Source organism: Quercus robur, chromosome 2, assembly GCF_932294415.1.
Source record: "Quercus robur chromosome 2, dhQueRobu3.1, whole genome shotgun sequence".
Classification (NCBI taxonomy): domain Eukaryota; kingdom Viridiplantae; phylum Streptophyta; class Magnoliopsida; order Fagales; family Fagaceae; genus Quercus; species Quercus robur.
The window spans coordinates 19,143,440-19,164,529 of NC_065535.1; the positions used below are offsets into that span (position 1 = coordinate 19,143,440).

Genomic DNA, 21,090 nt, shown 5'->3' on the forward strand with positions numbered 1-21,090 from the left:
ATAGTAAGTCTACCATAATACAGACCATTAGCATCCGAATTTACATAGGAAATTAAATCTATGGATGGAGGAGCATCTAAGATAGCAAAATCCTTTGTTTGAAAGACTCCCCTTCTAGCCAAGGCATCAGCACAGAAGTTTGCTTCCCTGAATACATGCTCCACTCTGACCTGGTGAAACTTTCTTAGGAGTGATCTGCAATCATTGAGAAGGGGGGAGAAAGACCTGTTAGCTACAAAGTTAGAGTGCAGAAGATCAATTATTTTTTTGGCATCAAGTTCAACTTCAATATTTTGGATACCCAGCTGAGTTGCTAGGTTTAGCCCGTCTCTAATCATAACATAATTGAAATTTAGGAAATGAATCTCGGAAGACATGCTTACAATTCTCCCATTCTCACACATAGCGAAAACCTCTACAATCACCTACTTCATTGAAAATAATAATAATTTTTTTTTAAATTTTAGGGGCACTTTGATTTTTCTTTGTTTTTTTTTTTTTTTTTTTTTTTTTTTTTTCGGGAATGAAGGGGCACTTTGAATTTGATCCTCAGCAGTTATGCATTATAATAGAATAAGATCATAAAATAAGATCGTAAAAGCTTACCTCCCATGATTTAAAAAAAGAGGAGATTAAAGAGCCTGCCTGCAACGTGTTCAACTAACAATTAGCGGGCCTAACTGCCATATTGGAATATATTGCATTAGTCATTTGAAGACTTGGTTTTTTTTTTTTTTTTGGGTTGTCAAATTTGCTTTATTTGGAGTGAGGAAGGTAACAAGGTTGTAGTTTTTGCTGTAAAATTAAATTTTAACCATTGAGAATATAGGGTGTTAGAGCAACCACATCAGCATGTGTATAGTTTCTAAAATAGAAAAAGATACCCATTTTACATATTTTAAGCAAAAAAAAAACCCACATTAGTGGGTATATGCACTAATGTAACTCTTCTATTTAATGTAACTGTAACCCACATATATGCACTGTTACTGTAACTCTTCTATTTAATATTTTAGTATTTGTTTCTCTTTCCTCTCTGTACCTCTAACTCACCTCACTCTCTTTTTCTCATTTCCTTTCTCACCTCACTCTCACTGATCAACCCTCTCATTTCATCAGATCAACTCTCTCGCTGACCCACACTGCTGACCCAAGCCCTATCGTCGATCTGTTGGTTGCGGTTTTTTCTTTTTTTTGGTGGGCTATTTTTGTTGGGTTGTTCTTTGGGTTATATGGGTTCCGATTGGTTGCTAGTGTCAATCTTGTGTGGGTTCCAATTGTTCCGATGGTGGCTATGTGGTTGTGTGGGTTGTGTTGGGTCTATAAGAGAGATGACAATGTGTGGGTTATGTTGGGTCTGTGAGAGAGATGACACTGTTAAAGAAATTAATATTTTATTGAATAAATGTGTAAAATAGATAAACTGATGTAGGTGTTTTGTAAAAGTAGGTATGTAAAATAGAAAAAGTAGGTTTTTTCTTGCAAAATAAATGAAAATTTTGCACTAACCGATGTTGCTTTTAGACGTTGGCAATAATTTATACTAAAAAAAAACTTCATATTTTTAGACCAACTTTTGTGGATTCATGGAACGCCAGTCATTATACACTGTCATAAAAAAAAAGAAAAAAAAGAAAAAAAAAAGGGTTATATGCATTACACAATTGTGTCTTATCTAATAAGTGGAACGACACTAGAGGAAAGGTTTTCTAAGCCAGTTATTTTTTGGAAGCTGACAACGATAGTTATGAATTTGACTATGCTAAATGGTTATCTATATTAGACAAATAGTTGGATCCTGATTTTTTGCCTAACCCTATCAAAGAAAATAGTAGAGAAAGGCAACCACCTTTATGGCTTTATCTCATTGTCACTTTAGTTAGTATGACATGTGAAAATCCATCAAAAGTAGGGTAATTCCTTTCCTCTTATATGACATTAAATGAGTACTTGAAGCATCTAGTTGGTACCAGTGTAATCTCTCTCTCTCTTTTTTTTTTTTTTTTTTTGATAATGATAATATAATGAATGAATTGGCTGGTACCGGTTTAGTCTGTTATTTCATTAGTTATATGTCTTATTTATAGCTTTTAGTAGTTAATTTTTTCTAGATGACTTTACAAGTAGTTTCACATGTTTCCAAAACCAATGAAAAAAAAAAAAAAAAAAAAATCTCTCAAGCCAAAATAAACAAAAATACTGTATCCACTTATTTTCACAACAAATCTTAGATAATAATACATCTCCTGGCAATTAAAATTGAGCTGGATGCCAAAGACATTGTGGGGGTGGATGTTTGGCCATTACCATGGGAATACAATGCACTCTCTTCTTATCTCCGATCGTAGGTATATGATGAAACTCATCCCAAGAGTAGACGTCAACCACTGCTTTAGGAAAACCAACCATTGCGCTGATAAGCTTGCCAAAAGTGGAAGAATCCAGCTGTTGGAATTCAGGACTTTTGAATGCCCCTAAGGACATTATACTTATTTTGTGGGAGGCTCTACTGTGACTCTATTTCTTGTCTCTAATTTACCAAAAAAAGAAAAGAAAAAAGAAGAAGTTATTTTAGTAAGGACAAAATTTAGATACAAAATTGGTTGTAAGTTGTAACTTAAGACTAAAACCTAACTTAATATTTTTTTATTGGAGGTGAATTTTGACAAATCCACTATTGAATTACATCTTCTTCTTATATCTTTCATGCTTGCAAAATTTCTAAAAATTTAAAGATCAATAACTATGTTATCAACAAATTGTTTAAATTACAATTTTTGTAGTTTAAAATTATACTTAAAATATAAGCTTATAGATCATATAGTAAATAATATCTAATTGACACAAAATTTGACATGTGTATTGAGAAAATAAAGAAAATGCAATTCAACAGTTAGAGTTTTAAAATATGTAGTGATATTTTATAACTAAATTTTGTCATTTTAGTGATGAGTTCAGATTAAAATTAATAACAATACTACCTAAAATTTGATATGAAATTGTTGTCCACGTTTTACATCCGGTGATAAATCTAAATTTCTCTATAAGATAAAAAAGAAAAATATCATAGAAGTCTTCAACTCAAAATTTTCATTTTTAAAAGTCAACATGTAAAAGTGAGTTTCGTCCAAAAATGTCAACATAACATCCAATGCCTAGAAGTTCACAAATGTAAAAAGGAAAGAAAATAAAACAAAATTACCAAGTAGCTTCTTGCATGTACGCCAAGTGTGTGGTGACAAATGAGAAAAAATTAAAAAACTCTTTTTTTGTCTCAAAATCTCAATCGGTGTGGTTGTTAGTTGTTACATTGCATGGCAATCTTGGCATTGACTCAAGACTTGGTAAAACTTTTTCCCAAATCCCCCTCTCCTCTCGTCGACGCGTCACTCCCCCTATTTTTTAGCATCAATAAACAAACAACCAGCCTCTTAATTAATTTATTTATTTTTAATCAATCCAACTAAAATTTAATTTATCTCAATATATTATTATTAAAAAAAAAAAAAAAAAGAGTGATCCTCGTGTGTAGTGACAAGTTCTTCTGGATGTGCTAGAATATGCACACGTATTAAAACCAACGCATCTGAACGTGTACAAAACAACTTAGAAACAACAGGGAAGCGAAAATAAAACGGAATCCTCTCTCTCTCTCTCTCTAAAATATTCACTCTCTCTCGTCGTTTTCTTCCCATAACGCCCCTTACTTGACTTCTCTTCTCTCCCCTCTTCCCTCTTCCCTTATGGCATTTTTCATTTCCCTTCCCTCCACCAGGTATTTTTCTCTCTCTTTCTCTCTCTAAATTTCATGTACTATTTAAGATCCAATTTCTGAAAATGTCCAAATTTGTGTATTCTGAATTCAATTATTGCTATTTTTATGGTGTGCAGGTTAAATTTGAAAATTTCGTAAAACTCTCCGAATGATCAGACTAATTTTTTAGGTTACAAATTTGGCTTGCAAAATTAAAGTCTACAACAATTTGTTCATGCACCAAAATTAACACAAATTGTTCTTGTTCATTCTTCATTTTTGCTAATTCTGGTGGTCAAATAGATAGGAGGTGGGCAATTGGTAAATTCAAGCAATAATATGGGTTATCTCAATTCTGTATTGTCATCTTCAAGCCAGGTTCATGCCGAAGATGCACCCGTTAGCGGTGGCGGCCTCAGGTTAATTTTTACTTTTTTTTTGGTTTGGATTATGGTTTTTTGTTGAATTTGATGTTATCTCATTGATCTTTATGTGTATTTGATGGGTTTGCTATATTTATTTTATTTTATTTTGTATTATTTGTCATGAATTAAGAATCCTTTGTGCATGTATTGTGATGTTGTTATAGTAAGTTCTGATGTATTTATTGTTGTGGATTAATGTTCTTGATTTTACAATATCAAGGATTAATTGTGAACATTGGTAATTTAACGTGTCTTATACCAAATGGGAAGCCCTCTTAATGTGGGTTTTTGTTTATAAATTCATAACTCATTGTGGTTAATTGGGAAATGATGTGAAGGGAAAAATTTATAGGTGAGTTTTTGCAACTTTTTGGAACATTAGTTGATTATGATAGGTTCATATGTGAAGATTTTAGAGGTGTGAACATTTTTTGTTTTTATTTTTTTGGACCTAATGTTTCATTCCCTTTGTTTTGTTTTGTTTTTTTTTTGGTTGATTTGGAGTGGCTTTTATGAGGTCTAATCCCCAATAAACATTCTGCTGTATTTAATTCATGTACATGTCACTACTCTGTGTTTTGCACTTTCATGGTCAAAGAAGTTTTTATCACATTTTGTTGTGTTGGGAATCTATTGACGGGTCAATTTCAGCTGAGGGAACCCAGTTAGTTACCTCTCTTAACGGCTTAGTTGCTGTTTATCGTGTTAGGTACAGACAATGCATGGGGATTCCGGTTATTATCCTTTTCGGCTAGTTGCTGGGTCTTTGAGCATTTTGCAAGCCTTGACCAAGCATGCTTTTTGCATAAGTATTTTCTTGTCATTATAATTGTTCTGCAAAGTATTATGCTGTTTAATATTTAGATTATATATTTATAGAAATTGTTTACACATGCCTTATACACTGACTTTTTGTAATCTCATTGATACAAGTGCTCCCCCATGCTTGCCTTGTAGTCTATATTTTTTCCTGCTCATAATTTGTGCTTATAACATTTGAAAAAGTAATTTCTCAATAGATTTGATTTTTTTTCCTCACTTCTGAATCAAACAACATCTACTGTTGATCTCCCTAGTTTGAGTTGGATATTATGTTTTTTGTACAGGCTTCACTCAATCTCTTGCCCCAAAAGGGTAAGTTTGATTGCAGATAACTGGTATTGCTTCACGTGTCTCTAGACTTGCACATAGGTTGTTAGCCATTTTCTTTGTCTTTATGATTTTTTTCAACTTTGTTATCTAAGGCAGGCCAGCCCTTGATAAAATTTTAGTTTTATGCAAACCTAAAGCCTTTCTGTTCTTCATCTTTCTCCAAACATGCCTGATTTCATAAAGCCTAACCCTTTGGGTAAACCTGTCTCCACTAATTTAACAGTGCAAGTTTGATGACTAAGAAACCCTAATAATCTGGGATAACCCTTCTATTCGAAGGCTCAATGGGAATAAAATAAATTAGATGGCTTGGAAGCACAAGTCGAAATAGATGGTAAATCATAATTATCAAATATTTCTAAACTTCTTTGGTTGCTACAGTTAAAGCTTCAATCTTGTTTCACATTAAAATTGTTTTCCATTTGAGTTTAGATGTCTATATGAGTACATTATTCTAAATAGCTTAATTATATGTGGTTAAGTCTGCTACTAAATTACCAATATATTATTTTTGAAAGCTATAGCATTTTGTGGCTTGAAATTTTTTTACCATAGCTTCATCTAAACAGTGCAGAAAATTTCCGTCTCTTTGTCCTTTTCTTGTTGTAGTACGGATATTAGTTTGTTGCTCATGGACAATGTTTACTGGGTCACATGTATTGTAACTATGCCCTGAACTCCTAAGAGTGCACATCATTAGTGTTTGTACATTGCTCTGCAGCCTGTTGCATAATACAGGAATTTGTTGGTAATATACAGCAGTATAGGGTTTATATATATATATATATATATATATCAAGGATTTGTTTGTTTGTTTGTTTTTTTTTTTTTTTTTTTTTAAGGAATGAGTAAGAAATATATCAAGGAGTTATTGACATAAAATAGGTTAACATTTCAACATTTACTGATTAATACACCAGAAATAGTTCTTTGACCAAATTTAACGTGGATCATCTCTCTCTGTCAACAATGAAATTGCATAGAATACTTTTAACACTAAATGTATATATGTTGCAACAGTCAGAATGGAAAGTTCAGCTATGGATATGCAAGCTCTCCAGGGAAAAGGTCTTCAATGGAAGATTTTTATGAGACACGAATTGATGGTGTTGAAGGGGAGATAGTTGGTCTGTTTGGAGTCTTTGATGGTATATCTCTCTCTCTCTCTCTCTCTCTCCAGACCCACACACACGCGCGCACACACACACACACACACACACACACACACACACACACACACACACACACACATGCATGGAAAAGTGGATTTTTCAATTAACATTTTGCATAGAACATACATATTTGTAAGTTTCTGTGAGTGTGAATGGACTTGTGTGGCATGTTGATCATATCTGTGTTCATGCTTAGTGTTGGAAACTTCATGATCTGATTTTGTCTGTTGCACAATGGTTCTGATGTATAGGTTTCTTTAAACTGCACACTGTAACGTCTATTGGCATTTATTGGTATCAATGGATATAGAACATTATCCCCCTTGTGTCCCTCTAATTTTGGTGTTGTACTTAACCCCCTAATGTCCCTCAAATATCAAAATTTGCAATTAACCCCCTGAACTTTCAAATTGCTGTCATTTTGGTCTTAAGTATAATTTTGTTTTCTTAGTTTTAATACTAAAATGTGTCATTTAGGGGTAGTTGACGGTCAGTAGTAAACAAAATTTTATGGGAGGGCCTAATTGATAGCAATTTAAAAGTATAGGAGGTTAAGTGCAAGTCTTAAATTTGAGTAACCAAAATTACAATGACACTAAACTTAGAGTGAGCAAAATGTAATTTAGTCTACATTATAATTCCTTTTAGAGGGATATGGCTGAAGTGATTTTGTACAGTTTTAGATATTTGGGTATCAGCTGCAATGTGGTTGCAGAACTTGGAGGCCTTTGTCAAGAGATGTTAGTAATTTGAGCTGTACCATGTGTGTTTGATTCCGAGTTATGTGACTTTGCTACTGAATTTAGATGGCACCATTCACTTATTTTGATTAGCCACTGTAGTTCTATGCTATCCTATCTGGACCAGTGACTTGTGTTTACCACACCATGAAGGCAGTCTCAGTGGTGATAGCTCAATAGGAGAATCTTTGAAGGCATGATTTGTGGATACTTGAACTTTCTCTTGCTTAACTTTGGTATTGTCGAAGGAAGTTGTGCTTTAAGCTGTAGAGCTATATGTAGAAAATTTGCAATAATGAGCTTTAACTGAAAATATTTTCATGTGTGGAGCTTTGCTGAATTATAGTGATAAAGTGCTATGAAGTTGTTACACCAGTTTAGTAACCATATTTGATAAAGAGCTTTTAGATGTGAGAAATTAAAAAAAGAATAAGTTTATTTGATCATTTTTACTATTATTTTACTGGTATTAGTCTATATTTAGTACTGGTTGTTGTTGTTAATATTGCTATTAGTCTCTCTTTCTTAAACTAGGTGGGCATGGTTGTCATTTTTATGGGCATTTCTGTCAATTTTTATTCTATTAAAAGCTAGAACAATGTGCTAGAGAGCTTTAACACTAAAAGCTTGGAATTCCCAGTTTTAGCTTAAAGATATAATCATATTATCACCATTATCTTAATCATAGAATTTATTTTCTTTATAGGCATTTTAAACTAATTAATTTTCGCATGTGTAAAAACCAAGGGCTATTTATTGCTCACATATAACTTATCTGTTCTTACCTTTGGAATGTCAAAGATAGATAACTGTCCAAATCTCTATTTTATTTTTGTGTAGGTCATGGAGGGGCCCGAGCTGCTGAATATGTCAAACACAACCTTTTCAGTAATTTGATCAAGCATCCAAAGTTTATTTCCGATACCAAATCAGCTATAGGTTTCTCACATCTTATCTTACCATTGTGGTTTCTTTTTTAATGTTCTACAATTTGCTATTGTTAAAAAATCATTTAGTGTTTCTCTTAACTTGTTCTCTCTGTGTGCAGCTGATGCATACAATCATACAGACTCTGAGTTTCTGAAATCGGAAAATAGTCAGAACAGAGACGCTGGATCAACTGCTTCCACTGCCATCCTAGTTGGTGATCGTTTGCTTGTTGCAAATGTTGGAGATTCCAGGGCGGTTATATGCAGGGGTGGTAATGGTAAGTCTCATAAGTATTATTTATTTATTTACGTATTTTTGTAGGGATTTGGTACCCATTTCACTAAGACATTTAAAAGCTTGATGTTAAAGGGACTTCTTCTTATTATTATTTTCCCCTTAACTTGGCAGTTATTTATTACTATAACGGCTTTTGAGAAGTTTGATACTTGTCAAATTTGCTTCTTTTTTGACTTTTTATTATTTATTATTTTTTTATAATTCCCCTGGTTTTATCTGTCTCTTCCCTCGCCCCAAATACTTAAAAATTGTTCCCCCTGAAAGTTTTAAGTGGTATGATATTGGTGCCTATAGTTGAATGCATAAGGAGTTGATTGTGGATATCTTCTGTACTCTCTTTTGCTTGTCTTTTCTTTTTTCATATATTCAAAATTCCCATCATGATTTCTTATCAATATCCAAGGTAGGTAATAGGTTTTTTTTTTTTTTTTTTTTTAATATTTATTTTTATATAATTTGTGGGTTTACTTTGCCAAAGTTTTTTTGACATTCACAATTTGTCTTTTTCTTCATAATTTTATAAATCAACAAGCATTTGTAATCTTTTACCGGCCTTTTATTCTTCTATGTACTTTGTATCATATCTAATTTTGTATTGGGAAGCTTGTGTGTTGTTAATTAATGTGTTTATTTTATGAAGCACTACTAGATGTATATAATCTATATTGTTTCTTCTTTAATTTCTTTCCTGGCTTGTCAGCATGGCACCAGATAATAAGTATATAGATATTTTCATGGATATGTTTTTAAAACTTCCTTGTGGTTCATTTATTTCCTTTAGTAACTGGCAATGTCAGATTTTTTCTTGGCTAGAATTTGCTAATTAGGTTGTTTCTTTACAGTTCCTTTCTACTCTTGTGTTCTTGTAAGTGGGAAACATGTCTTTGAGTGCTTTATGAAAGGTTTAAATATCAGTAAAATCTCATTTTTATCCATCCAAATGGAAAGAAAACCAAAAAAGGATACAGCAAAATATGCCTTCATTCCTTGGGTTAAGTTTGTTCATTTTTAATTCTTTCAAGGCATTCACTACTGACTTCTTTGGAGTTACTACCACTACCAAAGATCTGGCTTGTTATGGGAAAATACTTGGAAGCAAATTTTATCATGCATTCTGCCTTACTGGAGGCTTAGTTTGTTTTCATTTCTAGGAGTTCCACTGAAAAGTGCTGCAGATGATCTATTGGCTGTTTAATTATGGAGAGCAGATAATCACCTGGGAGATTTCACTGGAATGTGCAATTTCGTCGTCCACCACAAGATTGGGAAGAAGAAGCCTTTGATCAGTTTATGGAGTTGGTATATTCTTCGTCAGTGCGGGGGTTTGGCCCAGATAAGGTTTGTTGGAAGCCTGCAAGGAATAGAGGTTTTGAGGTTAGAGGTTATTATAGTTCCTTCTACCCTCCTAATCTTGTTTCCTTTCCATGGAAAATGATATGGCAATCGAAGGTTCCTCCAAGGGTTGCTTTCTTTTCTTGGTCTGCTTCCTTAGGTAAGATCTTAACAACAGATAACCTTCGTAAAAGGCGAGTGATAGTGCTTGACTGGTGCTATATGTGTAAGAGGTGTGGGGAGTCAGTGGATCATCTTCTACTTCATTGCTCCATAGCTTGGGAGTTGTGGTCTTTGGTTTTCTGCTTGTTTGGTATTCAATGGGTTATGCCTCATACTGTTCTTGAGTTGTTTGAGGCTTGGGAAGGAAAGTTTGCGCGACATCGTCACATTGATGTTTGGAAATTAGTGCCTCACTGCTTGATTTGGTGCATTTGGCGTGAAAGGAATGCTAGAAGCTTTGAGGGTTGCGAACGCTCTTTGCTAGAGATTAAATCCTTTTTCTTACGCACGCTCTTTGAATGGAGTGTGGTTTTTTCTCATTTTTCTTGCTCTTCCTTTTCTATTTTTCTTGACCGTTGTTCTTTTGTTTCTTGATTTGTGCCCCCATAGTACATCCTCAATGTACTTGGTTTGGCAATTTTTATTATTAATAATATTCTTACGTTATTTATAAAAAATATATATATATAAAATTGTATCTTTTTCATGTGAGAGGATTCTGTTGACATGTTCCCTCCTTCCTATTTTGTTAACTTGTTATATCATTTGTTTATCATCTTGTGATTTCCTGCAGCTATTGCTGTTTCCCGAGATCACAAGCCAGACCAAACTGATGAGCGGCAACGGATTGAGGATGCTGGCGGATTTGTTATGTGGGCCGGTAAGTTCATCACACATTAATTTTCAAGCTTTCTGGTAATCCGGTAAATTGCTTGTGTCTTGGTGATTAAAAATTATGTCACAGGAACTTGGAGGGTTGGAGGAGTTCTTGCTGTTTCTCGTGCATTTGGTGATAGGCTTTTGAAGCAATATGTTGTTGCTGATCCAGAAATTCAGGTGGGATTCTTAACATTCACTTTTGATACTTACCATATAAAGTGAAGTCATTTCTTTCTTTGTATGGTGGTTCAAATGAAAACTTAAGATCACAGTTGTTGGTGGTGTTGTGCGAACACCCCCCCCCCCCCCCCCCAACCCACTATCTACCTATCAAAAACAGTTTGTGTGTGTGCGGGTGCGTTTAAGTAGAGCAAAAATTGAAGCTGCCAATGTTACTATGCCTGTACGTCTTACCTTGTGTGTTCAATAGAAATTCTAGGTACCAATAATTTATGTTAATTTGAAAATGTAAAATTTTATTTTGGCATTTCTCAACTGACCTACATACGTGTATTATTGATTCTGCTAGAGGAATGTTGTTCACCGACGGCAGTCCTATATTAGTACAATTCTCTATTTAAGAGAGGTGTCTTCTGATTGATACATTTGGTTGGGTTAGAGTGCCTCTTTCCACGCCTCTCATTTTTAGTTTCGTGTGGATAATTAGCCACTGACATTCTTATGGAACTTTCAGGAGGAAAAGATTGACAACTCCCTTGAGTTTCTTATCCTTGCTAGTGATGGATTGTGGGATGTTGTCACAAATGAGGTTTGTCATTCTTCTTCTTCTTATCTTTTCTTTTCTTTTTATTTATTTATTTATTTTTTTTGACACCTGTTGCAAAAGGCTGAAAGTGGATATTGTGTCTTAATCAAAAAGTTCTACCTCATTACTAACCTAATGGATATAAATCTAGCATTTTTATCATTGACAGAAAGATTAGGGTTTATTTCTTGTGATGAATTTTTGAATGGTTGTCATGTGTTTGTCTGACTTTTGAATTAACCAAACATGCTGGTACTCCCAACCTTTCAGCTCTCTGATTCTTTCTTCTTTCTCAGGAGGCTGTTGCTATGGTTCAACCAATCGACGAGCCGGAACAGGCTGCAAAGAAGTTGATGCATGAAGCATATCAAAGAGGTAGTGCAGATAATATTACTATCGTTGTTGTCCGTTTCTTGGCCAATCAGGGAGGTTCCTCTCACAGCAGCTCTGTCTAAGCACCCTAAGCTTGGTGCAATAAAATCAAGTGGTTTTTAGTGATAGGAGATCTTAGTGTTGTACCGTTTAAGGTTAGAGATATAAACAAACTCATTAGGTTGTTAATGTGTATCACATACTATCAGCTTCTAGCATAGAGCTGTATCTGAGAGCTTAGTTACTGCATTGGGTATTGAATTTAGCTAGAAAATCGTTGTTTGAATATGTCAAAAACCTCCAAATTTCTTTATCATATTCTGTAAATGTGATTGATCAAAAACTTTATTGCTATTTTCATTTGCATGGTAGGTAGTAATTTTTTCAGGATAAATTTACCATTTTGGTTTCTAACATTTACACTGTATCAATTGGTCTTTAACGTTTAGTGCCTAACCTTTATTATGTCAAAATTGTCATTGCCGTTAAATGATTAATAGAAAATGCCAACATGGCTAATGGTCATATCTAAAAAATATTTATGCCACCTAGATTGCCAAGTGGACTACCATGTGGCCTTAATTTTTTTTTTTAAAGAAAAAAAAACAAATAAATAATTTTTTTTTTTTAAATATAACTCATATATTGGGTAAAATATTAGACCAAGTGTTAGCCCTCTATTTCGTTACTAAGAAATTACAGAAAAAGCAGTAATAATTTCAAAATACAGTAGATTTATATATATATATATATATATATATATATATATATATATAAATAAAGAATAATACCAATTGATATCATCTCAAACTTATGTGGTTTCTACAGCTTTTAATTACCTTAATTTTTAAAAACAAGAAGTCAATTTTCTTTGAGGTTCTATTTTCTCAGCAATGAAACAAAAACCATACACCCCTTCTCACCCGACAAATTCTTTTGGCTCCCCTCTCCAAATGGCCACTTCAACTCGAACTCAGCTTATCTTACAGCTCTCAACCTTGATCCCAACCACCCCATCCCTCCCAAATGGAAATGGCTTTGGAAACTCCCCACCCTTCCAAAATCACCACCTTCTTATTGTTAGCTTGTCATAATTGTCTTCCCACAAAAGATCTCCTCCTCAAAAGGAAAATCCTCTCTAAAGCCACATGTCCTCTCTATAAGAATCCTACAGAATCCATCTTTTATATCCTCACAGATTGTCCTATAGTATACCCCATCTGGGCAAACCTTGGAAACCTCCCTAGACAACAAGATTTTCACTCTCCTCAAATCCTAGACTGGATAAAAAAGATGACATCCTATTTGGGTACTACCCTTTTCCTTCCCAACATCCCTTGGAACGTAGCCCTCCCTATAGCAATTTGGACTATTTGGACAGCTGGAAATAAGTTTGTCATGGAAAATAAAGCCTTTGTAACAAGCGAGATCTTGAAGAAGATCCAAGCTCTCTCCATCGATATATTCTTCTCTCTACCAATCAACGACATAAAACCTCATTGTGGAAGTGTCCATATCAGCTGGAACCCCCTTCCCCGGGGTTTCTTCAAACTCAACACCAACGGCTTGGTGAATGGCAAGCAGGGCAAAGCAAATACTGGCAGGCTTATTAGAAACTCTATGGGAGATTGGGTTGGAGGCCTCTCTAAACACATAGGAATCACTCATTCCATGGCTCCTGAACTTTGGAGTCTCCATGATGGGCTAATTTTAGCAAAGAATCTAAGTTTAAGGAAGCTCATCATTGAATTAGACACAATTCTTACATCACATGATAACTTGTATGATTCATCTCACCCTTGTAGTGCTTTGATCTCTGATTGTAGGTCCCTCCTCCAATCTTTTGAGGAAACCTGCATTCACTACATCTTCAGCGAAGGAAATAAATGTGCGGATCTTTTGGCAAAGAAAGGGCCTCCTGGTAGTGATAGCTTTATTTTGTATTCGCACCCTTTTTCTCTATTATGTATCTTTTATTTTTGGATGCTATGAGTAATTTATACCCGAGACTTTGTATTTTGTAGTTCTGTTTAATTATATTACCTTTTACTCAAAAAAAAACAAAAAACAAAAAAAAACTAACTGGATTGGGTGGGTAAGGATAAAAGTTTGTTTGGGGCGGAAGTAAGTGCAATGTGGTGAAGGGCATGGATCAAAAGGAGGAGGAGAAGTATTTCTCAATCGGACTTTGGTGGCCATCGATCCGCTTAAATCCTCTGCTTCATTGCTGATCAGTCATCTTTAGTGTTAAACTCAGATTGGTGTCATTTAGGATCTATTTGGATACTGCTTATTACTGAAAATTAAAAACACTGTAGCAAAATAATTTTTAAATATATGAATAGTACCGTGGAACTTAATTTTAAAATTGTTTTTGCTGAAAAAAAATACTTGTGAATTTTGTGAATAGTGCACGAGATCCACAGAAAAACAACGCAAATGCGGGAAACGTTATCCAAACTCCACCTCATTTTGGTTGCTAGAGAGTTCTACAGCTCTCTCGCATTTATCTATTGAGTGATGGACATGAACTTAAATTTTGGTGAAAACTGAAAAGCAAACAACAGTATGGACTTGCTTTTTTACAAAAACTGGAAATTTTTATTTAAAGAGACAAAAACTGGATTGGGTGAATTGTTTTTGTTTCTAATCTTTAACAAAAAAATAAAGGGTGAAATCTGAAATCACTTTCCCCTAGACACAGGCAAGAACAACAATAAAAAGTGTGCGTGGAGAGATTCAATTAATATCGAAAAATAATAAATTTGAAATAGAAATAACAAGATATAAAGCTAGAAAATAATAAAATTTAAACTAGATAATAACAACAATAGAACTGTAAAACGTGTAAAACCAATAAATGTTTAAATATAGAATGGAACACGATAATGAATTTGAAATTGTAAATATTATTATTGAAATTTGGAAAACTTACCATAAAATTTTGATGTAAGTGGGAATTGAAGTATTTAGAACTTACAATTACGAGCAGAAGTGAAAGATAAAAATAAAAAAGAAGAAGGAAGAAAAAGAAAAGAATAAAGGCTACAAGAAATAGTAAGTAGGAAAACTAGAAAATACTATAGTATAAGTGTTTATAGAGTGTGGAGGGTACGAATTGGGATTCAAGTTTTCAGGAGGGATTTTCACACATATATACACTTAGATTAGGTTATAGTAGAATTTATATCTTGTATATATAAAAAAAAAGTAGGAAAACTAGAAAATACTATAGTGCCTTTTTTCTTAGAGAAATGCACTTCTAAATTTATTTATTTATTTATTTTTTAAATTTCTCTTTGGTCTTCATTGTCACTAATTGTCTTGTTGACTTTTTTTTTTTAATTCTTTGCTGCCATCATTTTGTCTATGATTTCTTTTTGGTATTGAGAGTTATTACTGGTTTTTTGAGTCACTTTTGACATTGGTTACTTATAGAGAAATGCATTTCTTTGCTTTTGCTCCTTAATGTCTTTGCTGGTCTTTTAATTATTTTCGATGAATGCTTAGTTTTTGTCAGTAAATGCACAATTTGCTTTTTGGACTTCGTTAGATTTCTTTTGCTTTTACCTTCAAAATGAAAAAAAGATTATGTGGGGTGGGGTGGGTGGGTGGTGTTGGACAAGGCATGAAGGTTGCCATTACACACTATGAGCAAACCAAAGTATGCTTCAAACTATAATCAAACCATTACTTCTACGCATAAGAGCAAACCAAAGTATTATATTTATATCTTCGTCAAAAGTAACGAAACCTTAGAAGAAAATTGCTGGCCGCCTCTAACGGACGATAAGGTCAAATATTAGAGCTTTACTTGTTGGAAAGTGTCCCTTTTTTTTTTCTATATTTTATATACTTTCTGCCTTGCCTACCAAGCCATAAATATTAAATGATAATGAAGACAAACAGAGAAATCATGCCTTGGCAAGCAAGGCTGAAAAACTATGCCCAAAGCCAAAAATTATATTATTGGTAACCTTTGTTATTTCCAACTACAACCAATATAAAAACAATAATTAAACAGAAAAAGAAGAAGTTAAGGGACCCTTTCCACTATAAATTAAGCTCAAGGCCATTATGGAAACCATCACCAAATTAATGTATGTCTGACCCTTCCCATCAATGGCTTCCATAAACTCTCTCTCCCATTCCCAATGTGTGGGTTTTAACTGGTTTTTTCTCTTCCCCTATTTCAGTATTTCCGCTTACTTTCTTTAATTTGTTGCATAGTATTATTTATAGGGGACGATGAGGATATAATATTGGTTTGCTCGTCGTGCGTAATGGCAAATTGCTTGCCTTGCCGAAATACCTTGATTGATCTGAGTCCTCTCTCTTTTTCTCTTCCTACATATGCATGCGCAAGTCTTCAAGTTAGAATATTAATATATCTTTTGTAAAAGAAGTTTTTTATTTATTTTTATATAATTTCAGTAATTTCATCTTATATTGTACACATTTGTTTAGTTTACAATATAAATCCTACATATTATAGGTTTACATTGTACTATCAAGGTATATCTTACATTGCTAGTACAATGTAAACTAAGAATTTTTATTTTTTTCATTTTCATACACCCGTGCAAATAATCTAATTAAATGCTAGTTTGGTTTTGTTTTGATTGGGTTTTTTTCTTTTTACTCGTATATCTTTTTGAAAGTCACTTTTTAATAAAGGTATAGGCTTGTTTTTCTCAAATTTTTTTTTTTTTTAAAGTAAGATTATATTATACTCTTGATCCTTAAAATTTGACTTATTTTTATTTTGATATTTTAAGTTTAGAATTTCCTATTTTAGTTCACAATTTTCTTATTATAGTATTTTCATCTGTCTCCTTTACTAAATTGGCCGTCAGAAGAGAGTAAACTCAAAATAAACTCAAAAGAAAGGAAGCCGTTTTATTAGCACTTAATTCCTTATGAGTTTAAGATCTAATGTATTTTTTAAGTTAACTATATAAATTAACAAAAAAATTAAGGATGTGTGTGTCGAGGAGGGCAAGAAATCTCGTTGAGTTATACGCTTTACCCATAGAGGAGCTCAAGATTTCAATTAGGGGGGATGAAAATCCATATTACCATTCATTTAGTATTAACAATATATCAACAAATGAAAAGACTCAAAGTAATTTTTTTTTCTTAATACAAAATCACTAATTATAAATTTATAAGTTCTCATTATGATATTAATTAATTAACTGTAATATGTACGTTAGTCATTGAACAATATGTAGTATGTGTGTCGCATTTAACTTTATTATGTAATAATTGCTATGTAGCCACTAACTAAGTCTACTGATCAAGATAGTGCATGTATTCTAAAGTATCATAAAATATTTACTATAGTTAGAGATGGAAGAGTGACTCCATCTCTAATTTCACCCATGCCCTACCTCATCCTTTTTTCTTTTTCTTTTTCTTTTTATTTATTTTATTTTATTTTTTTATTTTTTACATTTTTTCATATTTACAGCTCAACGATTGGTGGAGAGTTTTAGTCTGGAAATCAATCATTCAAAAAAAAAAAAGGCATTTGGGAACTGTTTGGATACTACTTATTTGCTAGAAATTGAAAACTTATTGCTGAAAACACTATAGCAAAATAATTTTTAAAAATGTGAATAGTGCCATGAGACCCAAAAATGCATTGGTATGCGTGTTTTTGCGTTTTTGGATGAGTCGTGAATAGTGCCGTGAGACCCAGCCAAAAACGTAAATGCTAGAAATGCACACTGGCCGCTACGCAAATGCACACTTGATATAAGATTACCTACCATAAACTCTCTTAAGTCTAGAAATCAATCATTTCACAAAAAACATTTGACATAAAATTACCTACCATTACCTCTCTCTCTCTCTCTCTCTCTCTCTCTCTCTCTCTCTCTCTCTCTCTCTCTCTCTCTCTCTCCTTACAAAAGTGTGAGTTTTGTGTATAGAGTATTATCTTCTTCTTCTTTTCTTTTTTCTTTTCTTTTTTTGAATTATTTATTTACAGGCTTACAGCTATAGAAGCCTTTCTGCCGCTCCACAAAGTCATCATATTAGGAGAAAAGATAATTAAATTGTGTAAATATAGGGCTTTACTTTATAAATTTTACATCCTGTGTAACTGTATTCGAATTACTTAGGAGGATATCATAAAAACATCCTTCTATCTTAGGCCACATTATAGACTAATGTTTAGGGTTTTATTTTATTTTATTTTTGATAATTCGATAGTTGAGGGAAGGGAATTTATAGCATGCATGTCTCTATTAAAAAATCATGAGGTGTTAATTAAATTACAAAGCTTTTAGTGGAAGAACATGTTTAATGTATATCATGGTATATTACTTAGATATTTAAAAATATAAATATAAATAAATTCACATTTTCCCTACTTTAATAATTAACACATGCACTACCAATATTGCTTCTGCCTTCATAATCATTATACCTATTACACGAGTCATCTCATTCAATTTATATTAATATACGATTCTTACAAGAAGTTTCAGAAAATTAAAACCTAACAAGCATAAGATCCATCTGGTAATTGTACACCACATCAAGAAAGAACTATCATCCACTTGAAATAGCAATGAAGGTTTTGTTCAAACACATTTAGTTACAGCATATAATAATAGAATTTGGGGTTCTTTCCTTATGCAAAAGAGCAAATTTCCAAGCTACATTCAAGAACCAATGTTGGGAAAAAAACAATTTGATAACATCACTTTGTTATCCTTATGCAATATTTGCCTCCATACAAATTGTATATTATATTTAAGAAAGGAACAAAGTTGGTCACAAATAAAATTAATATAGCTTATTATAAACCAAAAAGATTAGACCCTAAGCACGCTGTGGAAATATAATAAGGAAAGCAATTTTCGTGACTGCAACCTATCTTTGACGGATATATATAAAAATAAAGGTCGGTAGATCTCTCTATAGATCATGTTTATATAATGTTGCTTTGAAATAAGACCTTATTGTATTAATTGATTATTTTGGTATGCTTAGTATTGATCACTAGGATTATTAATTCTATCAAAATGCAACTTTTTTTCTTCTTCTTCATTTAAGAGTTGCCATAATTAGATGCCTTCTTCTTCTTCTTCTGGGGTATTTAGACCCTGGCTTGGCTAGGTGACCGTAGATAATTTGAGCACAAAGACTGATGTGTCTAGTTTTGGGATTTTGTTGTTGAATTTGAAGAGGATGTATCTTTGTGCAGGCATGCAGCCATCTCAGTTGGATTAATGGAGACATATTAATTTTAGTACGTACTGGTAATAAGGTTGTAGAATCAGGGGAACTTTTTTAACTTTAAAAAGAAGTACCCAAATATTTTGTTTGAGATATTGGTCTAATATGGGGATTCCCATCCAAACTCAAGGCAAGGGAGATAAGAGAATGTATGTCTGAAGTCTTATTGGCCCGATCTCTGTAACTCCTGTCTGCCACTTCGATGAAACTGCAGTGTTTGTTCAGTTCAGCAAGGCAGAATTTATCTGACTTTCTGGTTCTAAAGGAACTTTAGAGAAAAGTGATGGTTCAAACTCAGGATTAGGAATGTAACAAACAGGAACGACAATTCAATTGCATTATTGAATTTGCATCAGAATGAACTTTCATTTCTTTTAATTATTTTTTGAGCCAATTGATATTAATTTGTGAGGTGAGTTCACAATTTCCTTATCAATTATTAATAGCTAATGCTTCTAAATTGGCGTGAAAGCCCTGAATGCAAGCACATTAACCACAGTTGATTATAGTCACAACTACACTGCAATTGTGGACACATTTCAAGGTCCAATTTATATTTAAGAACAGAATACATTGAATTTGGACCCCAAAAAAAAAAAAAGCACCTAATATTAGAAGTTATAACTTGCATGAAACAAGGGCCTTCCTATAGTTGAGTCTGGCACACCACAATAACAATGATACACATCTATAAAATAAAATCAATTCAATCTAGGCCTTACAAACCATGTTCGAAGTTAAATACACTGTAAAATTCTAAGAAAAAAAGGTCTGACAACAAAACAAAGTAATGTTCTTGTAGCAATCATTGAAAAAATGTTCTTCTCCTTGCACATGCTACAGCTACAGATAATCTATATCATAATTCTTGTAATTGTCAATGATACTAAAAAATATAGATATGTAATACACATTGTTAATGGTAAAGCTATAGGTACCACCATCACACTAATGACTAGCATGGAATCTAACTACTAGCATTGGTGGTGAACAGTTATTCCATCACCTGCATAATATTTGGACGCCATGCTTGATGTCTATCCAAGTAAAATTGAAATAGAATAAGCACAAAGTTAAAAAGCACCCAATAAAAATAAAAAGACTGGTTTCACTGGGTGAAAGCTTGATGCTATTTTATTTTTCCTTCTAATGGATCAGCCAAAAATTGTATTAGTATTAAACTTAAAGAAACCAAATTTTAGACAAACAATCTGTAATAGACATCTTCAATCATAAAACAAAAGTAGAGTTAGCAAAACTTTTAAGTTGCTAAACTATGTTTTCTTGACATTTTACCTATCATCCTTCGTTTTTTCCTTTCCAAACTGTCAATAGGGTCACGGAATTGAGAAAAACATTGTCAATCCAATATAAAACTTTACAAATATTTAGTTTTGGTACCTTTTGTTTGAAGGACAAAAATGAATCGAATAGCGAATAAACAACCTGCACCAAAAATACAAAAAATGAAAGTGAAAGATTGAACTGAATTTTGTGGTAAAAACCTGGTCGTGGACATATATAAAGTGAAAGCAAAGTATTAAAGTGAAGAAAGAAGAAAAGAATAGGTGTAGCTACATGATAATTGATAAGTAATCCATGATGTAATGCACGAATGGTAGAATTTCCTTACCAAAGTTAGATGGTTTTGTTTAGCAATTTATACTCAATTCCGTTTTTAACTGAAATTGTCTCTTCAAGACACTTTCAAAAACTGAATTGTATGTATTTTGTGTGTTAGTGTATTAGATATTGTGTGTGTATATATATATTTTAACTTTTATGCTTTTAAATTTAATAGCAATTTTGTTGAGTTGGTGAGAAATTCATTAATCTGGAAAAGTTAAGGTGGGGATAGCTTCAACAAAACCAAAGGATCACTTTCTAAGTAGAGGCAATTTTGCAGAAACAGGTTGGAGTGCTTCGAAAAACAGTGTTGGACCACGTTGTGTGGCGTAGGGAAGTTGATGGAGGTTGACAGGCTGCCCATGGGACCAAAATGGTCCTATACCACTGT

The 21,090-nt window shown here is 33.1% G+C and overlaps 1 protein-coding gene across 1 annotated transcript; it reads left to right on the top strand.

The window, feature by feature from the left end:
* The first annotated feature begins 3,600 nt into the window (after window positions 1–3,600).
* On the top strand, window positions 3,601–12,176 carry LOC126712773 (probable protein phosphatase 2C 59). The gene is made up of 9 exons (XM_050412231.1): window positions 3,601–3,775; window positions 3,892–4,173; window positions 6,352–6,479; window positions 8,084–8,182; window positions 8,292–8,450; window positions 10,599–10,685; window positions 10,770–10,861; window positions 11,379–11,453; window positions 11,747–12,176. Exons 2-9 carry the CDS (start codon window positions 4,094–4,096, stop codon window positions 11,903–11,905), a joined length of 879 nt encoding a protein of 292 aa, XP_050268188.1. The 5' UTR covers window positions 3,601–3,775; window positions 3,892–4,093; the 3' UTR covers window positions 11,906–12,176.
* The last annotated feature ends 8,914 nt before the right edge of the window (window positions 12,177–21,090 follow it).